The 24396-nt window shown below is 43.4% G+C and overlaps 1 protein-coding gene across 1 annotated transcript; it reads left to right on the top strand.

Moving 5' to 3' along the window:
• The first annotated feature begins 775 nt into the window (after window positions 1–775).
• LOC115189899 (periplakin-like) lies at window positions 776–24311 on the top strand. The gene is made up of 5 exons (XM_029748406.1): window positions 776–1056; window positions 20239–20338; window positions 20688–20842; window positions 23590–23710; window positions 23792–24311. The coding sequence occupies exons 1-5, from the start codon at window positions 1004–1006 to the stop codon at window positions 23948–23950; spliced, it is 588 nt and encodes a 195-aa protein (XP_029604266.1). The 5' UTR covers window positions 776–1003; the 3' UTR covers window positions 23951–24311.
• The last annotated feature ends 85 nt before the right edge of the window (window positions 24312–24396 follow it).

Genomic DNA, 24396 nt, shown 5'->3' with positions numbered 1-24396 from the left:
AACCAACATATCAATGTATTACAGCCTGACCTGTAGCCAACATATTAATGTATTACAGCCTGACCTGTAACCAACATATTAATGTATTACAGCCTGACCTGTAACCAACATATCAATGTATTACAGCCTGACCTGTAACCAACATATTAATGTATTACAGCCTGACCTGTAACCAACATATCAATGTATTACAGCCTGACCTGTAGCCAACATATTAATGTATTACAGCCTGACCTGTAGCCAACATATTAATGTATTACAGCCTGACCTGTAACCAACATATTAATGTATTACAGCCTGACCTGTAACCAACATATTAATGTATTACAGCCTGACCTGTAACCAACATATCAATGTATTACAGCCTGACCTGTAACCAACATATTAATGTATTACAGCCTGACCTGTAACCAACATCTTAATGTATTACAGCCTGACCTGTAACCAATATATTAATGTATTACAGCCTGACCTGTAACCAACATATTAATGTATTACAGCCTGACCTGTAATAACATTGTCATAGATTTGCTTTTGAACATTGCTTTGACTGCTCTCTCAAACACTGATATTTTCATTTTCATCTGAGCAAATGGCAATATGTTGATAACATAGTAGCAATGTCCATGCCTAAAAGGTGCGGTATCCACCTGTAACCTGTATGGAAAAGCAGAAAAGCAGCCCCGCCCAGGCGTCCATAGGTGACAGGTATGCAGCACTCACAGGGAGAAACCAAACCCCCCCTTCCTTTACTGCAGTTCACTTGTCCTGTGCTGACTGACTGCTGGGAGGAATTAGCTAGTGGGCGTCGCTGAATCTCGTTTGACGTTCCCATTTGTGTGTGTGGAGCGTCCTGGGGCATACCTACCTGTCCGAGGAGAGAGAACATACCAGAGAACTCAGCAAGAAGCCTCACCTCTCCCCACGGGATATCTTCACAGAGAGAAGCACAAGAAGAGACAGGTGTTTACGGGAGAAGAATCCGAGTCGTCCCGCTGACAGAATGTTCAAGAAAAAACCCTCCAAGAATAGCGTGACCATCACGCAAACGAAAAAGTGAGTATTTGTTTCTATGTTGAAAGTTATCTTGGTGGTTATAGATAGCGAGTTGTAACTTTAATCACCGTGCAAGTTTCTTTTAATGTCGCATTCGGAAAGATAACGTAAAGTTGGACGTTTGACAAGTTGACAACATTGTCAGTATGCTTCAGGATTCTGTTTATGATCGTTTAGGATAATGCGTGTATTGTAATTTGACGACAATTCTAGAATAGAATAAATTAAGCCACGTTGCATGGGGGGGTAAGTTATATTCCAAAGTTTATACAACTCTGGAAAATTGCTTTTAATGATATTGTTTGTGTAGCCTTAGTTTATACACTGAACGTCCTTTTTAAGTTGACCAGAGGGTGTGGCTGTACGTTAGTGGCAGTAACTGGTTTGATAACTTTGGCTTTCGGGGTAGAGTGAGAGAATACATGGTGATGGACTTCACCCCTAGCCCTGTTCAACTACTTTTCACTTAAAGAAAGTATTGACCTCACTTTTGCCGAAGTATAGTAAAATATCAGGCTACTGGCAAAAAAAGGAAATTGAACCCAATCGTGTCTTTGTTCTTATAAACAATATAAATCCCTATATAATTATACAGTGAGGTGTTTAACCATTTACCTGTGAATAGTGTAATTAGTGACGAGCTGCCCCCCAAAAAAATCTCTAAATATTTATCTACATTTTCAACTGTCACTTTTCACTCTCACTTCAGGAACTTGCTATATGGGATCTTCCCTGGGGCAGTCAGTGGCTGCATCCCACATTATACCCCTATGGGCCCTGGTCTAAAGTAGTGCTCTATATGGGATCTTCTCTGGGGCAGTCAGTGGCTGCATCCCACATTATACCCCTATGGGCCCTGGTCTAAAGTAGTGCTCTATATGGGATCTTCTCTGGGGCAGTCAGTGGCTGCATCCCACATTATACCCCTATGGGCCCTGGTCTAAAGTAGTGCTCTATATGGGATCTTCTCTGGGGCAGTCAGTGGCTGCATCCCACATTATACCCCTATGGGCCCTGGTCTAAAGTAGTGCTCTATATGGGATCTTCTCTGGGGCAGTCAGTGGCTGCATCCCACATTATACCCCTATGGGCCCTGGTCTAAAGTAGTGCTCTATATGGGATCTTCTCTGGGGCAGTCAGTGGCTGCATCCCACATTATACCCCTATGGGCCCTGGTCTAAAGTAGTGCTCTATATGGGATCTTCTCTGGGGCAGTCAGTGGCTGCATCCCACATTATACCCCTATGGGCCCTGGTCTAAAGTAGTGCTCTATATGGGATCTTCTCTGGGGCAGTCAGTGGCTGCATCCCACATTATACCCCTATGGGCCCTGGTCTAAAGTAGTGCTCTATATGGGATCTTCTCTGGGGCAGTCAGTGGCTGCATCCCACATTATACCCCTATGGGCCCTGGTCTAAAGTAGTGCTCTATATGGGATCTTCTCTGGGGCAGTCAGTGGCTGCATCCCACATTATACCCCTATGGGCCCTGGTCTAAAGTAGTGCTCTATATGGGATCTTCTCTGGGGCAGTCAGTGGCTGCATCCCACATTATACCCCTATGGGCCCTGGTCTAAAGTAGTGCTCTATATGGGATCTTCTCTGGGGCAGTCAGTGGCTGCATCCCACATTATACCCCTATGGGCCCTGGTCTAAAGTAGTGCTCTATATGGGATCTTCCCTGGGGCAGTCAGTGGCTGCATCCCACATTATACCCCTATGGGCCCTGGTCTAAAGTAGTGCTCTATATGGGATCTTCTCTGGGGCAGTCAGTGGCTGCATCCCACATTATACCCCTATGGGCCCTGGTCTAAAGTAGTGCTCTATATGGGATCTTCTCTGGGGCAGTCAGTGGCTGCATCCCACATTATACCCCTATGGGCCCTGGTCTAAAGTAGTGCTCTATATGGGATCTTCTCTGGGGCAGTCAGTGGCTGCATCCCACATTATACCCCTATGGGCCCTGGTCTAAAGTAGTGCTCTATATAGGGAACAGAGCCCTATGGACCCTGGTCAAAAGTAGTGCACTATATAGGGAACAGAGCCCTATGGACCCTGGTCAAAAGTAGTGCTCTATATAGGGAACAGAGCCCTATGGACCCTGGTCAAAAGTAGTGCACTATATAGGGAACAGAGCCCTATGGACCCTGGTCAAAAGTAGTGCACTATATAGGGTTTAATTTGGGTTGTAGTCAGTGTCTCTGAACAGAGAGAGGACAGAGCATGCAGGTTGTCACTCGTGAGAGTAGGAGAGGAGGAGGGGAGGATAGAGTCAGGGCCACCTAGTAATAACAACACTCCTTTGGCTTGGAACATGAGAGGTTAGCAAGCTAATCTGTTTCCAATGGTTATCTATGTAATGAATGGATCTGGGACAGGCTACGTCCCAAATGGGCACCCTATTCCCTAATTAGTGCACTACTTTTGACCAGAGCCCTTTGGGAATAGGGAGCCATTTGGGACAAAGACTTAATGGGTGGCTCATCATTGACTTCGGTAAAGAAGGGAATGTATCTTGTCTGATGTCGAAGGAAAGACCTAGCAAGCTGCTTAAAACGGTTTCTAGTTAGTGAATGAGGCTTTTATGTATCAACATATGAGTCAGACACAATGTTGGAATAATGAAAACCACACACATTGTGTGGGCGTGTGTGTGCGTGCGTGTGTATATGCATGCTTGCGTGCGTGTGTGTGTGTGGGCGTGGGTAATTTATGGGTAGGGTTGCAAAATTCCTGAAACTCTGAATATATTCCCTGATTTTCCCGAAATGCTGGTTGTAGGATTTATGGAATCAGGAGGGAATCCGGAGTCCTCCAACCAGGATTTCTAGAAAACGTTCAATAAATTCCCTGGTTATCAGAATTTTGCAACCATATTTATGTGTCCCATGTTGCCATAGTAAAGCTGTATTAAACGTTGAGTGATTATTTATATTGGATGTTAAGAGTGATATATTAGATGTTGGTTGCCAACTGTCTAACTGTATCAGCCTAACCATAAAGCAACCTAACCTAACCATAAAGCAACCTAACCTAACCATAAAGCAACCTAACCTAACCATAAAGCAACCTAACCTAACCATAAAGCAACTCTCTTCTTTTGAGTGTGGACTCTACACTGCATCAGTGATTTAATGTGGGTCAACACATCCCAACTTCCTGGGGGCAGTGATTGGTGGTCTTAAGGGTGTTCAATAGGTCGTGATTGAGTCAGATCAGGGTTATTGGTGGTCTTAAGGGTGTTCAATAGGTCTTGATTGAGTCAGATCAGGGTTATTGGTGGTCTTAAGGGTGTTCAATAGGTCGTGATTGAGTCAGATCAGGGTGATTGGTGGTCTTAAGGGTGTTCAATAGGTCGTGATTGAGTCAGATCAGGGTGATTGGTGGTCTTAAGGGTGTTCAATAGGTCTTGATTGAGTCAGATCAGGGTTATTGGTGATCTCATCAGAGCTTTGCAGATAGGAGACACATGTCTGCTCTAGTACTCCTATCAGCTGGAGGCTAGTGATTATCTATGTAGTGTGGATCTAGCTGTATTCTGTAACGCTGTGAACGTTTCAGCTTTCTGAACCCTAGACAGATGGGACAGAATGGACACATGGGCCCAGTTCCATTTAGGTTCCTAGTACCTTCCCTTATCTCCTACTCCTTCACAGATCTATTCATTAATACTGGGGGGCCTAGGGACCCTAAAGGATCTGATCTGGGCCTTTGTTGTTGGGAAGTTCATATTTGAAAGAGTTGGGGTCTAGGAAGGATTCATCTGATCTGGGCCTTGGTTGTTGGGAAGTTCATATTTGAAGGAGTTGGGGTCTAGGAAGGATTCATCTGACCTGGGCCTTGGTTGTTGGGAAGTTCATATTTGAAGGAGTTGGGGTCTAGGAAGGATTCATCTGACCTGGGCCTTGGTTGTTGGGAAGTTAATCTGGATCTCATCCCTCCCTCCATACCCTCAATGACTCATAATTACCTTCTGGTTACAATTTGTCTCTCTCTCCCTCTCCTTGGAAATACTTTACTCCTTATTCGGAGAGATGTGTGTTCAACACACATCAATCTGGTTAAATAAAGGTTAAATAAAAAGAAATAAAATATAAGATGTTTAGCATATTGGAACAATGTTTGTTAGCATCCTTCTAATACAAACTGTAGACCAGAGTTCCACCTCCCCCAGGCCATCCATCCTTCTAATACAAACTGTAGACCAGAGTTCCACCTCCCCCAGGCCATCCATCCTTCTAATACAAACTGTAGACCAGAGGTCCACCTCCCCCAGGCCATCCATCCTTCTAATACAAACTGTAGACCAGAGGTCCACCTCCCCCAGGCCATCCATCCTAATACAAACTGTAGACCAGAGATCCACCTCCCCCAGGCCATCCATCCTAATACAAACTGTAGACCAGAGATCCACCTCCCCCAGGCCATCCATCCTTCTAATACAAACTGTAGACCAGAGGTCCACCTCCACCAGGCCATCCATCCTAATACAAACTGTAGACCAGAGGTCCACCTCCCCCAGGCCATCCATCCTTCTAATACAAACTGTAGACCAGAGGTCCACCTCCACCAGGCCATCCATCCTAATACAAACTGTAGACCAGAGGTCCACCTCCCCCAGGCCATCCATCCTTCTAATACAAACTGTAGACCAGAGGTCCACCTCCACCAGGCCATCCATCCTAATACAAACTGTAGACCAGAGGTCCACCTCCCCCAGGTCATCCATCCTTCTAATACAAACTGTAGACCAGAGGTCCACCTCCCCCAGGTCATCCATCCTAATACAAACTGTAGACCAGAGGTCCACCTCCCCCAGGCCATCCATCCTTCTAATACAAACTGTAGACCAGAGGTCCACCTCCCCCAGGCCATCCATCCTTCTAATACAAACTGTAGATCAGAGGTCCACCTCCCCCAGGCCATCCATCCTAGTACAAACTGTAGACCAGAGGTCCACCTCCCCCAGGCCATCCATCCTTCTAATACAAACTGTAGACCAGAGGTCCACCTCCCCCAGGCCATCCATCCTTCTAATACAAACTGTAGACCAGAGGTCCACCTCCCCCAGGCCATCCATCCTTCTAATACAAACTGGCCACTCCTATAGACATAGACTAGAAATCACTGGCCACTCCTATAGACTAGAAATCACTGGCCACACCTATAGACTAGAAATCACTGGCCACTCCTATAGACTAGAAATCACTGGCCACTCCTATAGACTAGAAATCACTGGCCACACCTATAGACTAGAAATCACTGGCCACTCCTATAGACTAGAAATCACTGGCCACACCTATAGACTAGAAATCACTGGCCACACCTATAGACTAGAAATCACTGGCCACTCCTATAGACTAGAAATCACTGGCCACTTTAAGAAATTGAACACTAGTCACTTTGATAATGTTTACATATCTTGCATTACTCATCTCATATGTATATACTGTATTCTATATTATTCTACTGTATCGTAGCCCATGCCGCTCTGACATTGCTCGTCCGTATATGTATATATTGTTAATTACATTCCTTTACTTAGATTTGTGTGTATTGGGTATATGTTGTGAAATTGTTAGATATTTTAGCAATAATGCCCAAGGGGGTGTGGTATATGGCCAATATACCACTGCTAAGGGCTGTTCTTAAGCACGATGCAACGCGGAGTGCCTGGATACAGCCCTTAGCTGTGGTATATTAGCCATATACCACAAACGCCCAAGGTGCCATATTGCTATTATAAACTGGTTACCAATGTAATTAGAGCAGTAAAAATACATGTTTTGTCATACCCGTGGTATACGGTCTGATATACCACGGCTGTCAGCCAATCAGCATTCAGGGCTCGAACCACCCCGTTTGTAATACTTGTTAGATATTACTGCACTGTTGGAGATAGAAGCTCAAGCATTTCGCTACACCCGCAATAACATCTGCTAAACATGTGTATGTGACCAATAACATTTGACCACTCCTCCATCCCTCCTCCATTCTCCACCCCTTCTCCATCCACCTCCACTCCTCCATCCCTCCCCACTCCTCCATCCCTCCCCCTATAGACTGTAAACATCTATTTGTATAACCTTCTAGCCTTCTTGACAATCAGGAAACAAGACAAGACACAGAACAACTTTCTGCACAAAACATCACATTGTCAAATAATCAGCTCAACAGAAGTAAAAGTTTACAAAAACTGTGGACATCATATCATTTAGCCCCAGTTGGATCCAGGGACATCATATCATTTAGCACCAGTTGGAACCAGAGACATCATATCATTTTGCCCCAGTTGGATCCAGGGACATCATATAATTTTGCCCCAGTTGGAACCAGAGACATCATATCATTTAGCCCCAGTTGGAACCAATGCCAGTTTCACAAGAATCCAGCAGTTTGTCAGTGGTTGAAAACACCCAGACTCTTTGCACAGTGTGCAATGCAATCACACTGACTTTTGAGTAGATATGGCAAGGACTATAATTTATTATTTAATTAAAATGTCAAGCCGGGGCATGGAAACCTCAACATATGATTTAATCAAACTATGAATACCTTGAAAGGTCACATATGCAAAAAGTTGTACATTTCTGATATTAGAACACCTGTCTACTAATGCTATATATATCATATCTATTACTTTCTAATACTGTCTATTTCTATGTGCCTGAAGCTGGATACTGGGTCCATACAACAGTGAGATCTTATTCAGACAAGCTGATTTATCACATACCAGCCCTGGGTTCAAATCCTTTCATATCTTCTTTCTGGGCTTGATTGAGCTTGCCTGGCGCAATGGATCCAATAGAATATGAAACCGTCACAAGAGACCCAACCCTGTTCAGCTGGCACCCCGGGCAGACGAAAGCAAACGCTGAAAGTGTTTCAAGTATTTTGAAAAGCATTTGAACCCAAGTCTGGTATGTGATAAATCAGCTTGTCTGAATAAGATCCCACCATTGTTTAGACTTGATCAGAACCCCAGTCCAATACCCAGCTTCAGGGACGTAGAAATAGACACTACTATAGATAGATATGTATAACCAACAGCTGTTCTAATATCAAAAATATAAAACTCTTACTCTTCAATGCACTCATCACTTCATCACTTCATACTGCAGGTGATTTAAAGATCATTCTCTGTTACATAAAGGAGAATGGAACCTGTTGGACCAGTTCTGTAGGACGAGAAGAAGAAGCTCCCTTCTGGAGATGACAGATTACAAAAATACTCTACAACTAGTTCTGTCCTCAGGAGGACATCATAACCAGGATCAACACTGTACTAGAACTAGTTCTGTCCTCAGGAGGACATCATAACCAGGATCAACACTGTACTAGAACTAGTTCTGTCCTCAGGAGGACATCATAACCAGGATCAACACTGTGTTATAACTAGTTCTGTCCTCAGGAGGACATCATAACCAGGATCAACACTGTACTAGAACTAGTTCTGTCCTCAGGAGGACATCATAACCAGGATCAACACTGTGTCATAACTAGTTCTGTCCTCAGGAGGACATCATAACCAGGATCAACACTGTGTTATAACTAGTTCTGTCCTCAGGAGGACATCATAACCAGGATCAACACTGTGTCATAACTAGTTCTGTCCTCAGGAGGACATCATAACCAGGATCAACACTGTGTTATAACTAGTTCTGTCCTCAGGAGGACATCATAACCAGGATCAACACTGTGTCATAACTAGTTCTGTCCTCAGGAGGACATCATAACCAGGACCAACACTGTGTTATAACTAGTTCTGTCCTCAGGAGGACATCATAACCAGGATCAACACTGTACTAGAACTAGTTCTGTCCTCAGGAGGACATCATAACCAGGATCAACACTGTGTTATAACTAGTTCTGTCCTCAGGAGGACATCATAACCAGGATCAACACTGTGTCATAACTAGTTCTGTCCTCAGGAGGACATCATAACCAGGATCAACACTGTGTCATAACTAGTTCTGTCCTCAGGAGGACATCATAACCAGGATCAACACTGTACTAGAACTAGTTCTGTCCTCAGGAGGACATCATAACCAGGATAAACACTGTGTTATAACTAGTTCTGTCCTCAGGAGGACATCATAACCAGGATCAACACTGTGTCATAACTAGTTCTGTCCTCAGGAGGACATCATAACCAGGATCAACACTGTACTAGAACTAGTTCTGTCCTCAGGAGGACATCATAACCAGGATAAACACTGTGTCATAACTAGTTCTGTCCTCAGGAGGACATCATAACCAGGATCAACACTGTGTCATAACTAGTTCTGTCCTCAGGAGGACATCATAACCAGGATCAACACTGTGTTATAACTAGTTCTGTCCTCAGGAGGACATCATAACCAGGATCAACACTGTGCTAGAACTAGTTCTGTCCTCAGGAGGACATCATAACCAGGATCAACACTGTACTAGAACTAGTTCTGTCCTCAGGAGGACATCATAACCAGGATCAACACTGTACTAGAACTAGTTCTGTCCTCAGGAGGACATCATAACCAGGATCAACACTGTACTAGAACTAGTTCTGTCCTCAGGAGGACATCATAACCAGGATCAACACTGTGTTATAACTAGTTCTGTCCTCAGGAGGACATCATAACCAGGATCAACACTGTGTTATAACTAGTTCTGTCCTCAGGAGGACATCATAACCAGGATCAACACTGTACTAGAACTAGTTCTGTCCTCAGGAGGACATCATAACCAGGATCAACACTGTGCTATAACTAGTTCTGTCCTCAGGAGGACATCATAACCAGGACCAACACTGTACTAGAACTAGTTCTGTCCTCAGGAGGACATCATAACCAGGATCAACACTGTGTTATAACTAGTTCTGTCCTCAGGAGGACATCATAACCAGGATCAACACTGTACTAGAACTAGTTCTGTCCTCAGGAGGACATCATAACCAGGATCAACACTGTACTAGAACTAGTTCTGTCCTCAGGAGGACATCATAACCAGGATCAACACTGTGCTATAACTAGTTCTGTCCTCAGGAGGACATCATAACCAGGATCAACACTGTGTCATAACTAGTTCTGTCCTCAGGAGGACATCATAACCAGGATCAACACTGTGCTATAACTAGTTCTGTCCTCAGGAGGACATCATAACCAGGATCAACACTGTGTCATAACTAGTTCTGTCCTCAGGAGGACATCATAACCAGGATCAACACTGTGCTATAACTAGTTCTGTCCTCAGGAGGACATCATAACCAGGATCAACACTGTGTCATAACTAGTTCTGTCCTCAGGAGGACATCATAACCAGGATCAACACTGTGTTATAACTAGTTCTGTCCTCAGGAGGACATCATAACCAGGATCAACACTGTGCTAGAACTAGTTCTGTCCTCAGGAGGACATCATAACCAGGATAAACACTGTGTTATAACTAGTTCTGTCCTCAGGAGGACATCATAACCAGGATCAACACTGTGTTATAACTAGTTCTGTCCTCAGGAGGACATCATAACCAGGATCAACACTGTACTAGAACTAGTTCTGTCCTCAGGAGGACATCATAACCAGGATCAACACTGTACTAGAACTAGTTCTGTCCTCAGGAGGACATCATAACCAGGATCAACACTGTGTAATCATGACCTAGGAGAGTGGAATTGGCAAGTGGTACCAGAGTGCCAAGTCTAGGACAAAAAGGCTTCAACAGTTTTTACCCACAAGCCATAAGACTCCTGAACAGGTAATCAAATGGTTACCTGGACTATTTGCATTGTGTGCCCCACACAACCCCTCTTTTACACTGCTGCTACTCTCTGTTTATCATATATACATAGTCACTTTAATTATACATTCATGTACATACTACCTCAATTAGCCCAACTAACTGGTGCCCCCGCACATTGGCTAACCGGACTATCTGCATTGAGTCCCGCCAACCACCACCCGCCAATCTCTCTTTTATGCTACTGCCACTCTCTGTTCATCATATTTGCATAGTCACTTTAACCATATCTACATGTACATACTACCTCAATCAGCCTGACTAACCGGTGTCTGTATGTAGCCTCACTACTGTATATAGCCTCTCTACTGTATATAGCCTCTCTACTGTATATAGCCTCGCTACTGTATATAGCCTCTCTACTGTATATAGCCTCTCTACTGTATGTAGCCTCTCTACTGTATATAGCCTCTCTACTGTATATAGCCTCTCTACTGTATATAGCCTCTCTACTGTATATAGCCTCTCTACTGTATATAGCCTCACTACTGTATATAGCCTCGCTACTGTATATAGCCTCTCTACTGTATATATTCTCGCTACTGTATATAGCCTCGCTACTGTATATAGCCTCGCTACTGTATATAGCCTCTACTGTATATAGCCTCTACTGTATATAGCCTCTCTACTGTATATAGCCTCTCTACTGTATATAGCCTCGCTACTGTATATAGCCTCGCTACTGTATATAGCCTCTACTGTATATAGCCTCGCTACTGTATATAGCCTCTCTACTGTATATAGCCTCTCTACTGTATATAGTCTCTCTACTGTATATAGCCTCTCTACTGTATATAGCCTCTCTACTGTATATAGCCTCTCTACTGTATATAGTCTCTCTACTGTATATAGCCTCGCTACTGTATATAGCCTCTACTGTATATAGCCTCCCTACTGTATATAGCCTCTACTGTATATAGCCTCTCTACTGTATATAGCCTCTCTACTGTATATAGCCTCTTACTGTATATAGCCTCTCTACTGTATATAGCCTCTTTACTGTATATAGCCTCGCTACTGTATATATCCTCTACTGTATATAGCCTCTACTGTATATAGCCTCTCTACTGTATATAGCCTCTTACTGTATATAGCCTCTTACTGTATATAGCCTCCTTACTGTATATAGCCTCTCTACTGTATATAGCCTCCCTACTGTATATAGCCTCCCTACTGTATATAGCCTCTACTGTATATAGCCTCTCTACTGTATATAGCCTCTCTACTGTATATAGCCTCTCTACTGTATATATCCTCGCTACTGTATATAGCCTCTCTACTGTATATAGCCTCTCTACTGTATATAGCCTCTCTACTGTTATAGCCTCGCTACTGTATATAGCCTCGCTACTGTATATAGCCTCTACTGTATATAGCCTCCCTACTGTATATAGCCTCTACTGTATATAGCCTCTACTGTATACAGCCTCTCTACTGTATATAGCCTCACTACTATATATAGCCTCCCTACTGTATATAGCCTCTCTACTGTATATAGCCTCACTACTGTATATAGCCTCTCTACTGTATATAGCCTCTCTACTGTATATAGCCTCGCTACTGTATATAGCCTCACTACTGTATATAGCCTCGCTACTGTATATAGCATCCCTACTGTATATAGCCTCTCTACTGTATATAGCCTCGCTACTGTATATAGCATCCCTACTGTATATAGCCTCTCTACTGTATATAGCCTCTCTACTGTATATAGCCTCTCTACTGTTATAGCCTCACTACTGTATATAGCATCCCTACTGTATATAGTCTCTCTACTGTATATAGCCTCTCTACTGTATATAGCCTCGCTACTGTATATAGCCTCGCTACTGTTATAGCCTCGCTACTGTATATAGCCTCTCTACTGTATATAGCCTCTCTACTGTATATAGCCTCGCTACTGTTATAGCCTCTCTACTGTATATAGCCTCTCTACTGTATATAGCCTCTCTACTGTATATAGCCTCTCTACTGTATATAGCCTCGCTACTGTATATAGCCTCGCTACTGTATATAGCCTCTCTACTGTATGTAGCCTCTCTACTGTATATAGCCTCTCTACTGTATATAGCCTCTCTACTGTATATAGCCTCACTACTGTATATAGCCTCGCTACTGTATATAGCCTCTCTACTGTATATATTCTCGCTACTGTATATATTCTCGCTACTGTATATAGCCTCGCTACTGTATATAGCCTCTACTGTATATAGCCTCTACTGTATATAGCCTCTCTACTGTATATAGCCTCTCTACTGTATATAGCCTCGCTACTGTATATAGCCTCGCTACTGTATATAGCCTCTACTGTATATAGCCTCTCTACTGTATATAGCCTCTCTACTGTATATAGTCTCTCTACTGTATATAGCCTCTCTACTGTATATAGCCTCTCTACTGTATATAGCCTCTCTACTGTATATAGTCTCTCTACTGTATATAGCCTCGCTACTGTATATAGCCTCTACTGTATATAGCCTCCCTACTGTATATAGCCTCTACTGTATATAGCCTCTCTACTGTATATAGCCTCTCTACTGTATATAGCCTCTTACTGTATATAGCCTCTCTACTGTATATAGCCTCTTTACTGTATATAGCCTCGCTACTGTATTTATCCTCTACTGTATATAGCCTCTACTGTATATAGCCTCTCTACTGTATATAGCCTCTTACTGTATATAGCCTCTTACTGTATATAGCCTCCTTACTGTATATAGCCTCTCTACTGTATATAGCCTCCCTACTGTATATAGCCTCCCTACTGTATATAGCCTCTACTGTATATAGCCTCTCTACTGTATATAGCCTCTCTACTGTATATAGCCTCTCTACTGTATATATCCTCGCTACTGTATATAGCCTCTCTACTGTATATAGCCTCTCTACTGTATATAGCCTCTCTACTGTTATAGCCTCGCTACTGTATATAGCCTCGCTACTGTATATAGCCTCTACTGTATATAGCCTCCCTACTGTATATAGCCTCTACTGTATATAGCCTCTACTGTATACAGCCTCTCTACTGTATATAGCCTCACTACTATATATAGCCTCCCTACTGTATATAGCCTCTCTACTGTATATAGCCTCACTACTGTATATAGCCTCTCTACTGTATATAGCCTCTCTACTGTATATAGCCTCTCTACTGTATATAGCCTCGCTACTGTATATAGCCTCACTACTGTATATAGCCTCGCTACTGTATATAGCATCCCTACTGTATATAGCCTCTCTACTGTATATAGCCTCGCTACTGTATATAGCATCCCTACTGTATATAGCCTCTCTACTGTATATAGCCTCTCTACTGTATATAGCCTCTCTACTGTTATAGCCTCACTACTGTATATAGCATCCCTACTGTATATAGTCTCTCTACTGTATATAGCCTCTCTACTGTATATAGCCTCGCTACTGTATATAGCCTCGCTACTGTTATAGCCTCGCTACTGTATATAGCCTCTCTACTGTATATAGCCTCTCTACTGTATATAGCCTCGCTACTGTATATAGCCTCTCTACTGTATATAGCCTCTCTACTGTATATAGCCTCTCTACTGTATATAGCCTCTCTACTGTATATAGCCTCGCTACTGTATATAGCCTCACTACTGTATATAGCCTCTCTACTGTATATAGCCTCGCTACTGTTATAGCCTCGCTACTGTATATAGCCTCTCTACTGTATATAGCCTCGCTACTGTATATAGCCTCCCTACTGTATATAGCCTCCCTACTGTATATAGCCTCTCTACTGTATATAGCCTCTCTACTGTATATAGCCTCTCTACTGTATATAGCCTCTCTACTGTATATATCCTCTACTGTATATAACCTCTCTACTGTATATAGCCTCTCTACTGTATATAGCCTCTCTACTGTATATAGCCTCCCTACTGTATATAGCCTCTCTACTGTATATAGCCTCGCTACTGTATATAGCCTCGCTACTGTTATAGCCTCTCTACTGTATATAGCCTCGCTACTGTATATAGCCTCTCTACTGTATATAGCCTCACTACTGTATATAGCCTCTCTACTGTATATAGCCTCTCTACTGTATATAGCCTCTCTACTGTATATAGGCTCTACTGTATATAGCCTCTCTACTGTATATAGCCTCTCTACTGTATATAGCCTCTCTACTGTTATAGCCTCGCTACTGTATATAGCCTCGCTACTGTATATAGCCTCTACTGTATATAGCATCCCTACTGTATATAGCATCCCTACTGTATATAGCCTCTCTACTGTATATAGCCTCGCTACTGTATATAGCCTCTCTACTGTATATAGCCTCTCTACTGTATATAGCATCCCTACTGTATATAGCCTCTCTACTGTATATAGCCTCGCTACTGTATATAGCCTCCCTACTGTATATAGCCTCTCTACTGTATATAGCCTCGCTACTGTATATAGCCTCTCTACTGTATATAGCCTCCCTACTGTATATAGCCTCTCTACTGTATATAGCCTCTCTACTGTATATAGCCTCTCTACTGTATATAGTCTCTCTACTGTATATAGCCTCTCTACTGTATATAGCCTCGCTACTGTATATAGCCTCGCTACTGTATATAGCCTCTACTGTATATAGCCTCTCTACTGTATATATCCTCTACTGTATATAGCCTCTCTACTGTATATAGCCTCTCTACTGTATATAGCATCCCTACTGTATATAGCCTCTCTACTGTATATAGCCTCTCTACTGTATATAGCCTCTACTGTATATAGCCTCTCTACTGTATATATCCTCTACTGTATATAGCCTCTCTACTGTATATAGCCTCTCTACTGTATATAGCCTCTCTACTGTATATAGTCTCTCTACTGTATATAGCCTCTCTACTGTATATAGCCTCTCTACTGTATATATCCTCTACTGTATATAGCCTCTCTACTGTATATAGCCTCTCTACTGTATATAGCCTCTCTACTGTATATAGCCTCTCTACTGTATATATCCTCTACTGTATATAGCCTCTCTACTGTATATAGCCTCACTACTATATAGCCTCTCTACTGTATATAGCCTCTCTACTGTATATAGCCTCTCTACTGTATATATCCTCTACTGTATATAGCCTCACTACTGTATATAGCCTCTCTACTGTATATAGCCTCGCTACTGTTATAGCCTCGCTACTGTATATAACCTCTCTACTGTATATAGCCTCGCTACTGTATATAGCCTCGCTACTGTATATAGCCTCCCTACTGTATATAGCCTCCCTACTGTATATAGCCTCTCTACTGTATATAGCCTCTCTACTGTATATAGCCTCTCTACTGTATATAGCATCCCTACTGTATATAGCCTCTCTACTGTATATAGCCTCTCTACTGTATATAGCCTCTCTACTGTATATATCCTCTACTGTATATAGCCTCGCTACTGTATATAGCCTCTCTACTGTATATAGCCTCTCTACTGTATATATCCTCTACTGTATATAGCCTCGCTACTGTATATAGCCTCTCTACTGTATATAGCCTCTCTACTGTATATATCCTCTACTGTTATAGCCTCTCTACTGTATATAGCCTCTCTACTGTATATAGCCTCTCTACTGTATATAGCCTCTCTACTGTATATATCCTCTACTGTATATAGCCTCTCTACTGTATATAGCCTCTCTACTGTATATAGCCTCGCTACTGTATATAGCCTCTCTACTGTATATAGCCTCTCTACTGTATATAGCCTCTCTACTGTATATAGCCTCTCTACTGTTATTGTTCACTGTTATTTACTGTTGTTTTATTCCCTTATCTATTATTCACCTAATACCTATTTTCTTTACTTAGAAATTGCACTGTTGGTTAGAGCCTGTAAGTAAGCGTTTCACTGTAAGGTCTACACCTGTTGTATTTGGCGCACGTGACAAATAAACTTTGATTTGATTTATGTGCCATCAGAATGTGGTTTACTGGTTGATGGCACTTCACCAGCTCCTCCATCAATGACAGCAGGCTCCCATGAGAGAGGAGTGAGTCACAAAATACTGTTTCCAATCACAAGATGAATGTAGGCTGTTGAGTCCAATCATGTTTCATCATGTCTTCTCTTCAATAGAGAGTTGTGTGTGTGTGTGTGTGTGTGTGTGTGTGTGTGTGTGTGTGTGTGTGTGTGAAGTATTGTATGAAAGCAAAGATGATTTATAGTAGCTTATTTGCATGTACAGTATGATCTAAGAACTGTGCCGCAGAAGGAACGTTGGGTTTTCTGGAATGTCTCCTCTCTGCGTGGTGTTCTGAACAGAGATCAGTAGTTAGTGTGATGGGTTGGGTGTTCTGGAATGTCTCCTCTCTGCATGGTGTTCTGAACAGAGATCAGTAGTTAGTGTGATGGGTTGGGTGTTCTGGAATGTCTCCTCTCTGCGTGGTGTTCTGAACAGAGATCAGTAGTTAGTGTGATGGGCTGGAAGATCAGCAGGTGTTCCATTTTAAACTCACAGGTAAACAGACTGGAGACATGTTTTCTGACGCACAAAGCTTTTTATAGAAACACTTCTAATATTAGCCAGGGTATCAGTCTGTCTCTGCTTTAGTAATCTAGTTGCTGTTGTTGTTGGGCAAGGAAAAGATGGTACAGATGAGTGAGGAATAGTCATGTAGTTAGTGCCCAAGCTATATACTGTAGTTTCTTGTTGCCTCCACTGCAGTACTTTTAGGTTATATGAGCCAATGTGTTTTATTTAATCAATTACACTGAGTATGAACAAAGGTGTGTTTTAATGTCAGTGTTTTCCACAGCACTATGCAAACAGTATGTCAGATTAGACAATGGTGTTCCTGTCCTGGTCTGGCGATGGCCTGATTTACACGCCTCTAATGTAGGCTGTTGAGTCCAATCATGTTTCATCATGTCTTCTCTTCAATAGAGAGTTGGGGGGGGGGGGGGACGAGGAGAGGAAGCTACTAGATTATTGAGATGAAGGAGAGGAGACGAGGAGAGGAAGCTACTAGACTATTGAGATTAAGGAGACGAGGAGAGGAAGCTACTAGACTATTGAGATGAAGGACAGGAGACGAGGAGAGGAAGCTACTAGACTATTGAGATGAAGAAGAGGAGATGAGGAGAGGAAGCTACTAGACTATTGAGATAGAGGAGACGAGGAGAGGAAGCTACTAGATTATTGAGATGAAGGAGAGGAGATGAGGAAAGGAAGCTACAAGACTATTGAGATGAAGGAGAGGAGATGAGGAGAGGAAGCTATTAGTCTATTGGATGAAGGAGAGGAAACTACTAGACTATTGAGATGCAGCCCATGTTATCTGAACCATGGGAGATGTGCAGCAGGGAGCTTTCAGGTTCGTTCAGGGTTAGCAGACACGGCAGGCAGACGGTGAAGTGAGGGCAAGGCAAGTGCACTTCATTCAGTCACTCATCTGATTACCTCCCTAATGACAGCTACCATTTTAAGCATCCCTGCTGAAGAGCAGTGTTAATCCTGACTGAGTCTGTTACTAAGATGAAGACTGGAGTTTAGTTACTGACTGGATCCATCTTTCATTTCTAACAGTCTGAAGAGTTGATTTATCCCTCAGTCAACGTTAGCATGTCAAAGTTAACAGTTTTGTTGAAGTTTAAAGCTACAGTCGGCGATTTGGGAAAGCATCAACGTAGGGTCCTGTTTACTAGTGTAGGCCCACATTATGAGGCATAGTTTTAATGTCTGTTGCTCAAGTCCATTTTGTACTCGGAACAGAACTCACAGATGGTCTCTAAAGGTTTTCAGAGAGATACGGTCACTGCAGACTCTTTCCTTTTAAAGGCATAGTTCACCCAACTGTGAACTATCCCTGTAACCTAACAGTGGTCTTTCTGTACTTAGAACAGAACGCACAGATGGTCTGTATGTAGAACTAACTGGTGTCTTCTCCCCTCAGATGGTCTGTATGTAGAACTAACTGGTGTCTTCTCCCCTCAGATGGTCTGTATGTAGAACTAACTGGTGTCTTCTCCCCTCAGATGGTCTGTATGTAGAACTAACTGGTGTCTTCTCCCCTCAGATGGTCTGTATGTAGAACTAACTGGTGTCTTCTCCCCTCAGATGGTCTGTATGTAGAACTAACTGGTGTCTTCTCCCCTCAGATGGTCGTATGTAGAACTAACTGGTGTCTTCTCCCCTCAGATGGTCTGTATGTAGAACTAACTGGTGTCTTCTCCCCTCAGATGGTCTGTATGTAGAACTAACTGGTGTCTTCTCCCCTCAGATGGTCTGCATGTAGAACTAACTGGTGCCTTCTCCCCTCAGATGGTCTGTATGTAGAACTAACTGGTGTCTTCTCCCCTCAGATGGTCTGCATGTAGAACTAACTGGTGTCTTCTCCCCTCAGATGGTCTGCATGTAGAACTAACTGGTGTCTTCTCCCCTCAGATGGTCTGTATGTAGAACTAACTGGTGTCTTCTCCCCTCAGATGGTCTGTATGTAGAACTAACTGGTGTCTTCTCCCCTCAGATGGTCTGTATGTAGAACTACTGGTGTCTTCTCCCCTCAGATGGTCTGTATGTAGAACTAACTGGTGTCTTCTCCCCTCAGATGGTCTGCATGTAGAACTAACTGGGTCTTCTCCCTCAGATGGTCTGCATGTAGAACTAACTGGTGTCTTCTCCCCTCAGATGGTCTGTATGTAGAACTAACTGGTGTCTTCTCCCCTCAGATGGTCTGCATGTAGAACTAACTGGTGTCTTCTCCCCTCAGATGGTCTGTATGTAGAACTAACTGGTGTCTTCTCCCCTCAGATGGTCTGTATGTAGAACTAACTGGTGTCTTCTCCCCTCAGATGGTCTGTATGTAGAACTAACTGGTGTCTTCTCCCCTCAGATGGTCTGTATCTAGAACTAACTGGTGTCTTCTCCCCTCAGATGGTCTGCATGTAGAACTAACTGGTGCCTTCTCCCCTCAGATGGTCTGTATGTAGAACTAACTGGTGTCTTCTCCCCTCAGATGGTCTGCATGTAGAACTAACTGGTGTCTTCTCCCCTCAGATGGTCTGCATGTAGAACTAACTGGTGTCTTCTCCCCTCTGATGGTCTGTATGTAGAACTAACTGGTGTCTTCTCCCCTCAGATGGTCTGTATGGGGGGGTCACACTGTTCCCCATCATCCCTAGCAAACACAGCTGATTAAACTAATTGCGTTCTAAACTGAAGATCATGATTAGGTGATTATAGGAGTCAGGTGTGTTAGCTGGGGCCAAAGTGGGACACCAATCAGGCCCCAGAGGACTGGAGTTGCCCATCCCAGGTCTAGAAGAACGTTTTGAAGAATGTTTGTTTTACTTGCAATGACAGTCATATATGGTTGTTTTGACCTACTTCGGTTGAATGCAGTCGCTCTGTATAAGTTAAATGACTGAAATGTAACTGTCGTCACCTCCTCCTTCCAGGGCACCCTCCTCTGAGCTGTCTGCTCTGATTGAGAAGCTGCAGAAGAATGCTGACAAGGTGGAGAAGCTCATCCTTGAGACGGAGCAGAACCTCAACAAGGTAAAGAACCGCATCACACAGAACCTCATAGAACCGCTTAGAACAAACATCATAAAACCACACAGAACTGGATAGATTCTCAAAGATCATCATATAACATCGTACAACCTCATAGAACTGCGTAGAACCGCATAGAACCTCAGAACTACATAGAACCTCAAAGAAACACACAGAACTTCATAGAACGTCACAGAACCTTCTGATAGGGTCATACCTTTTGATAATGCAACAACAACATCATATTGGGGGCTCTGGCAGACTGTTTGCATTATCCTAATTGGCTCTGCGTGGCTCTCAATGTCTTTGACAATATCATATGAAAACCTTTGACTGCTCTGTGTTGTATCAGGATGTGAGTAAGATCAACGAGGGCAAGAAGCCTCTGTACCAGGACGACACCAACAAGCGCATCCTAAGCTCTCTGGAGCTGCTGCAAGGCCTGGATGAGGACGCCATCGACGCAAAACGCCTGCAGCACCCCCAGGCTGAGATGATCGAACAGGAGTGAGTTATATTATCTAGTAGATATACACTACACTAGATATACCTACTGTACCTGCAGCACCCCCAGGCTGAGATGATCGAACAGGAGTGAGTTATATACACTACACTAGATATACCTACTGTACCTGCAGCACCCCCAGGCTGAGATGATCGAACAGGAGTGAGTTATATTATCTAGTAGATATACACTACACTAGATATACCTACTGTACCTGCAGCACCCCCAGGCTGAGATGATCGAGCAGGAGTGAGTTATATTATCTAGTAGATATACCTACTGTACCAGCAGCACCCCCAGGCTGAGATGATTGAGCAGGAGTGAGTTATATACACTACACTAGATATACCTACTGTACCTGCAGCACCCCCAGGCTGAGATGATCGAACAGGAGTGAGTTATATTATCTAGTAGATATACACTACACTAGATATACCTACTGTACCTGCAGCACCGCCAAGCTGAGATGATCGAACAGGAGTGAGTTATATTATCTAGTAGATATACACTACACTAGATATACCTACTGTACCTGCAGCACCCCCAGGCTGAGATGATCGAGCAGGAGTGAGTTATATTATCTAGTAGATATACACTACACTAGATATACCTACTGTACCTGCAGCACCGCCAGGCTGAGATGATCGAACAGGAGTGAGTTATATTATCTAGTAGATATACCTACTGTACCAGCAGCACCCCCAGGCTGAGATGATTGAGCAGGAGTGAGTTATATTATCTAGTAGATATACACTACACTAGATATACCTACTGTACCTGAAGCACCGCCAAGCTGAGATGATAGAGCAGGAGTTATATTATATAGTAGATATGTACCTACTGTACCTGCAGCACCGCCAGGCTGAGATAATAGAGCAGGAGTTATATTATCTAGTAGATATATACCTACTGTACCTACAGCACCGCCAGGCTGAGATAATAGAGCAGGAGTTATATTATATAGTAGATATGTACCTACTGTGCCTGCAGCACCGCCAGGCTGAGATGATAGCGCAGGAGTTATATTATCTAGTAGATATGTACCTACTGTGCCTGCAGCACCGCCAGGCTGAGATGATAGCGCAGGAGTTATATTATCTAGTAGATATGTACCTACTGTGCCTGCAGCACCGCCAGGCTGAGATGATAGAGCAGGAGTTATATTATCTGGTAGATATATACCTACTGTGCCTGCATCACCGCCAGGCTGAGATGATAGAGCAGGAGTTATATTATCTAGTAGATATGTACCTACTGTACCTGCAGCACCGCAGGCTGAGATGATAGAGCAGGAGTTATATTATATAGTAGATATGTCCCTGCAGCACCGCCAGGCTGAGATGATAGAGCAGGAGTTATATTATATAGTAGATATGTACCTGCAGCACCGCCAGGCTGAGATGATAGAGCAGGAGTTATATTATTTAGTAGATATATACCTACTGTGCCTGCAGCACCGCCAGGCTGAGATGATAGAGCAGGAGTTATATTATCTAGTAGATATATACATACTGTACCTGCAGCACCGCCAGGCTGAGATGATAGAGCAGGAGTTATATTATATAGTAGATATGTCCCTGCAGCACCGCCAGGCTGAGATGATAGAGCAGGAGTTATATTATATAGTAGATATGTCCCTGCAGCACCGCCAGGCTGAGATGATAGAGCAGGAGTTATATTATATAGTAGATATGTCCCTGCAGCACCGCCAGGCTGAGATGATAGAGCAGGAGTTATATTATATAGTAGATATGTCCCTGCAGCACCGCCAGGCTGAGATGATAGAGCAGGAGTTATATTATATAGTAGATATGTACCTGCAGCACCGCCAGGCTGAGATGATAGAGCAGGAGTTATATTATATAGTAGATATGTCCCTGCAGCACCGCCAGGCTGAGATGATAGAGCAGGAGTTATATTATATAGTAGATATGTACCTGCAGCACCGCCAGGCTGAGATGATAGAGCAGGAGTTATATTATATAGTAGATATATACCTGCAGCACCGCCAGGCTGAGATGATAGAGCAGGAGTTATATTATATAGTAGATATGCACCTGCAGCACCGCCAGGCTGAGATGATAGAGCAGGAGTTATATTATATAGTAGATATGTACCTGCAGCACCGCCAGGCTGAGATGATAGAGCAGGAGTTATATTATATAGTAGATATGTACCTGCAGCACCGCCAGGCTGAGATGATAGAGCAGGAGTTATATTATATAGTAGATATGTACCTGCAGCACCGCCAGGCTGAGATGATAGAGCAGGAGTTATATTATCTAGTAGATATAATACACTGATACACTTAAGCAATAAGGCACAAGGGGGTGTGGTGTATTGACCATATACCATAAACCCCCGAGGTGCCTTAATGCTATTATAAACTGGTTACCAACATAATTAGAGAAGTAAAAATACATGTTTTGTCATACCCGTGGTATACGGTCTGATATACCATGGCTGTCAGCCAATTAGCATTCAGGGCTGGAACCACCCAGTTTATAATAGATATTATACCCTCTTTAGCTCAACCCTGAGCTCCACTCACTCACTCCACTGTTGAGTCGTCGCCCCTTGTCGTCGCCCTGTGTCGTCGCCCTGTGTCGTCGCCCTGTGTCGTCGCCCCGTGTCGTCGCCCCGTGTCGTCGCCCCGTGTCGTCGCCCCGTGTCGTCACCCCGTGTCGTCACCCCGTGTCGTCACCCCGTGTCCTCACCCCGTGTCGTCACCCTGTGTTGTCTTCTCCAGTATGAAGCAGCTGAGAGTGAGACTAAGGAAGCTGAGAGAGGACCATGACCGCATCTACCACCTGACCCGCTCTGAGGGCCTGCCGAGCATCAACTGGGGCAAGATCATAGAGGAGAAACAGGTGAGGGGAACACACACACACACACACACACAGTTTACACACACAATAACATAAACCTAATCTCTTTCTTCTTCCGACCAGGGCAACCTGAGCAACAAGGGTTTTGGTCAGGACCTGCCGACCATAGAGAACGAGGTGGAGGAACACAACATCTTTCACAGTGAGGTGGAGGCCCTGGCCCCTCACATCTCAGCCAGCGACGACAAGGTAGGACTAACAACCAGCATAGAAACTAACTGATAGGTTGTGTTTATACTCAGTCATTTACTAGTCTCCTATCCAGGAAGATAATCCTGGCTTTATTTATAGCCCACTTACCTGACAGCGACAACAGCAACCACTCTGAAAGTTCCAGTTATGAGGAAATAAACAGACATATATTGTACTGAATGATTGTCAACAATGACTCATTACTCACAAAACAAACCTTCACACATCACATTCAAATGTAGTTCTTTAGTCGAGTCTCTGCTCCAGAGGGACTTTCAATAACGTTGTTTAAATAACCAGGCATTTCAGACAGCGAAAACACGGTAGGACTAACAGCCACTCAGGCCAACTCCAAGCCCACTTCAGTTAGAAACTGTTGCATTTGAAAAAACGAAGACTGTTTTTACATTTTGAGGTTTCGCTAAAATACCCACGTATACACATAATTGTTACAGTGTGTATAGACCCGAATCTCC

Source organism: Salmo trutta, unplaced genomic scaffold, assembly GCF_901001165.1.
Source record: "Salmo trutta unplaced genomic scaffold, fSalTru1.1, whole genome shotgun sequence".
In the NCBI taxonomy this organism is placed as follows: Eukaryota; Metazoa; Chordata; class Actinopteri; order Salmoniformes; family Salmonidae; genus Salmo; species Salmo trutta.
Note: the sequence above shows the minus strand (reverse complement) of the source record. Positions and strands in the feature narration are given on the sequence as shown.

Bases quoted from the DNA above. Each gene is read 5' to 3' on its own strand.
- LOC115189899 (XM_029748406.1), top strand. From the start codon at position 1,004: ATGTTCAAGAAAAAACCCTCCAAGAATAGCGTGACCATCACGCAAACG. The intron at 1,057-20,238 runs GTGAGTATTTGT...TCCTCCTTCCAG, and splicing joins ACCATCACGCAAACGAAAAA to GGCACCCTCCTCTGAGCTGT. The intron at 20,843-23,589 runs GTGAGTTATATT...TGTCTTCTCCAG, and splicing joins GCTGAGATGATCGAACAGGA to TATGAAGCAGCTGAGAGTGA.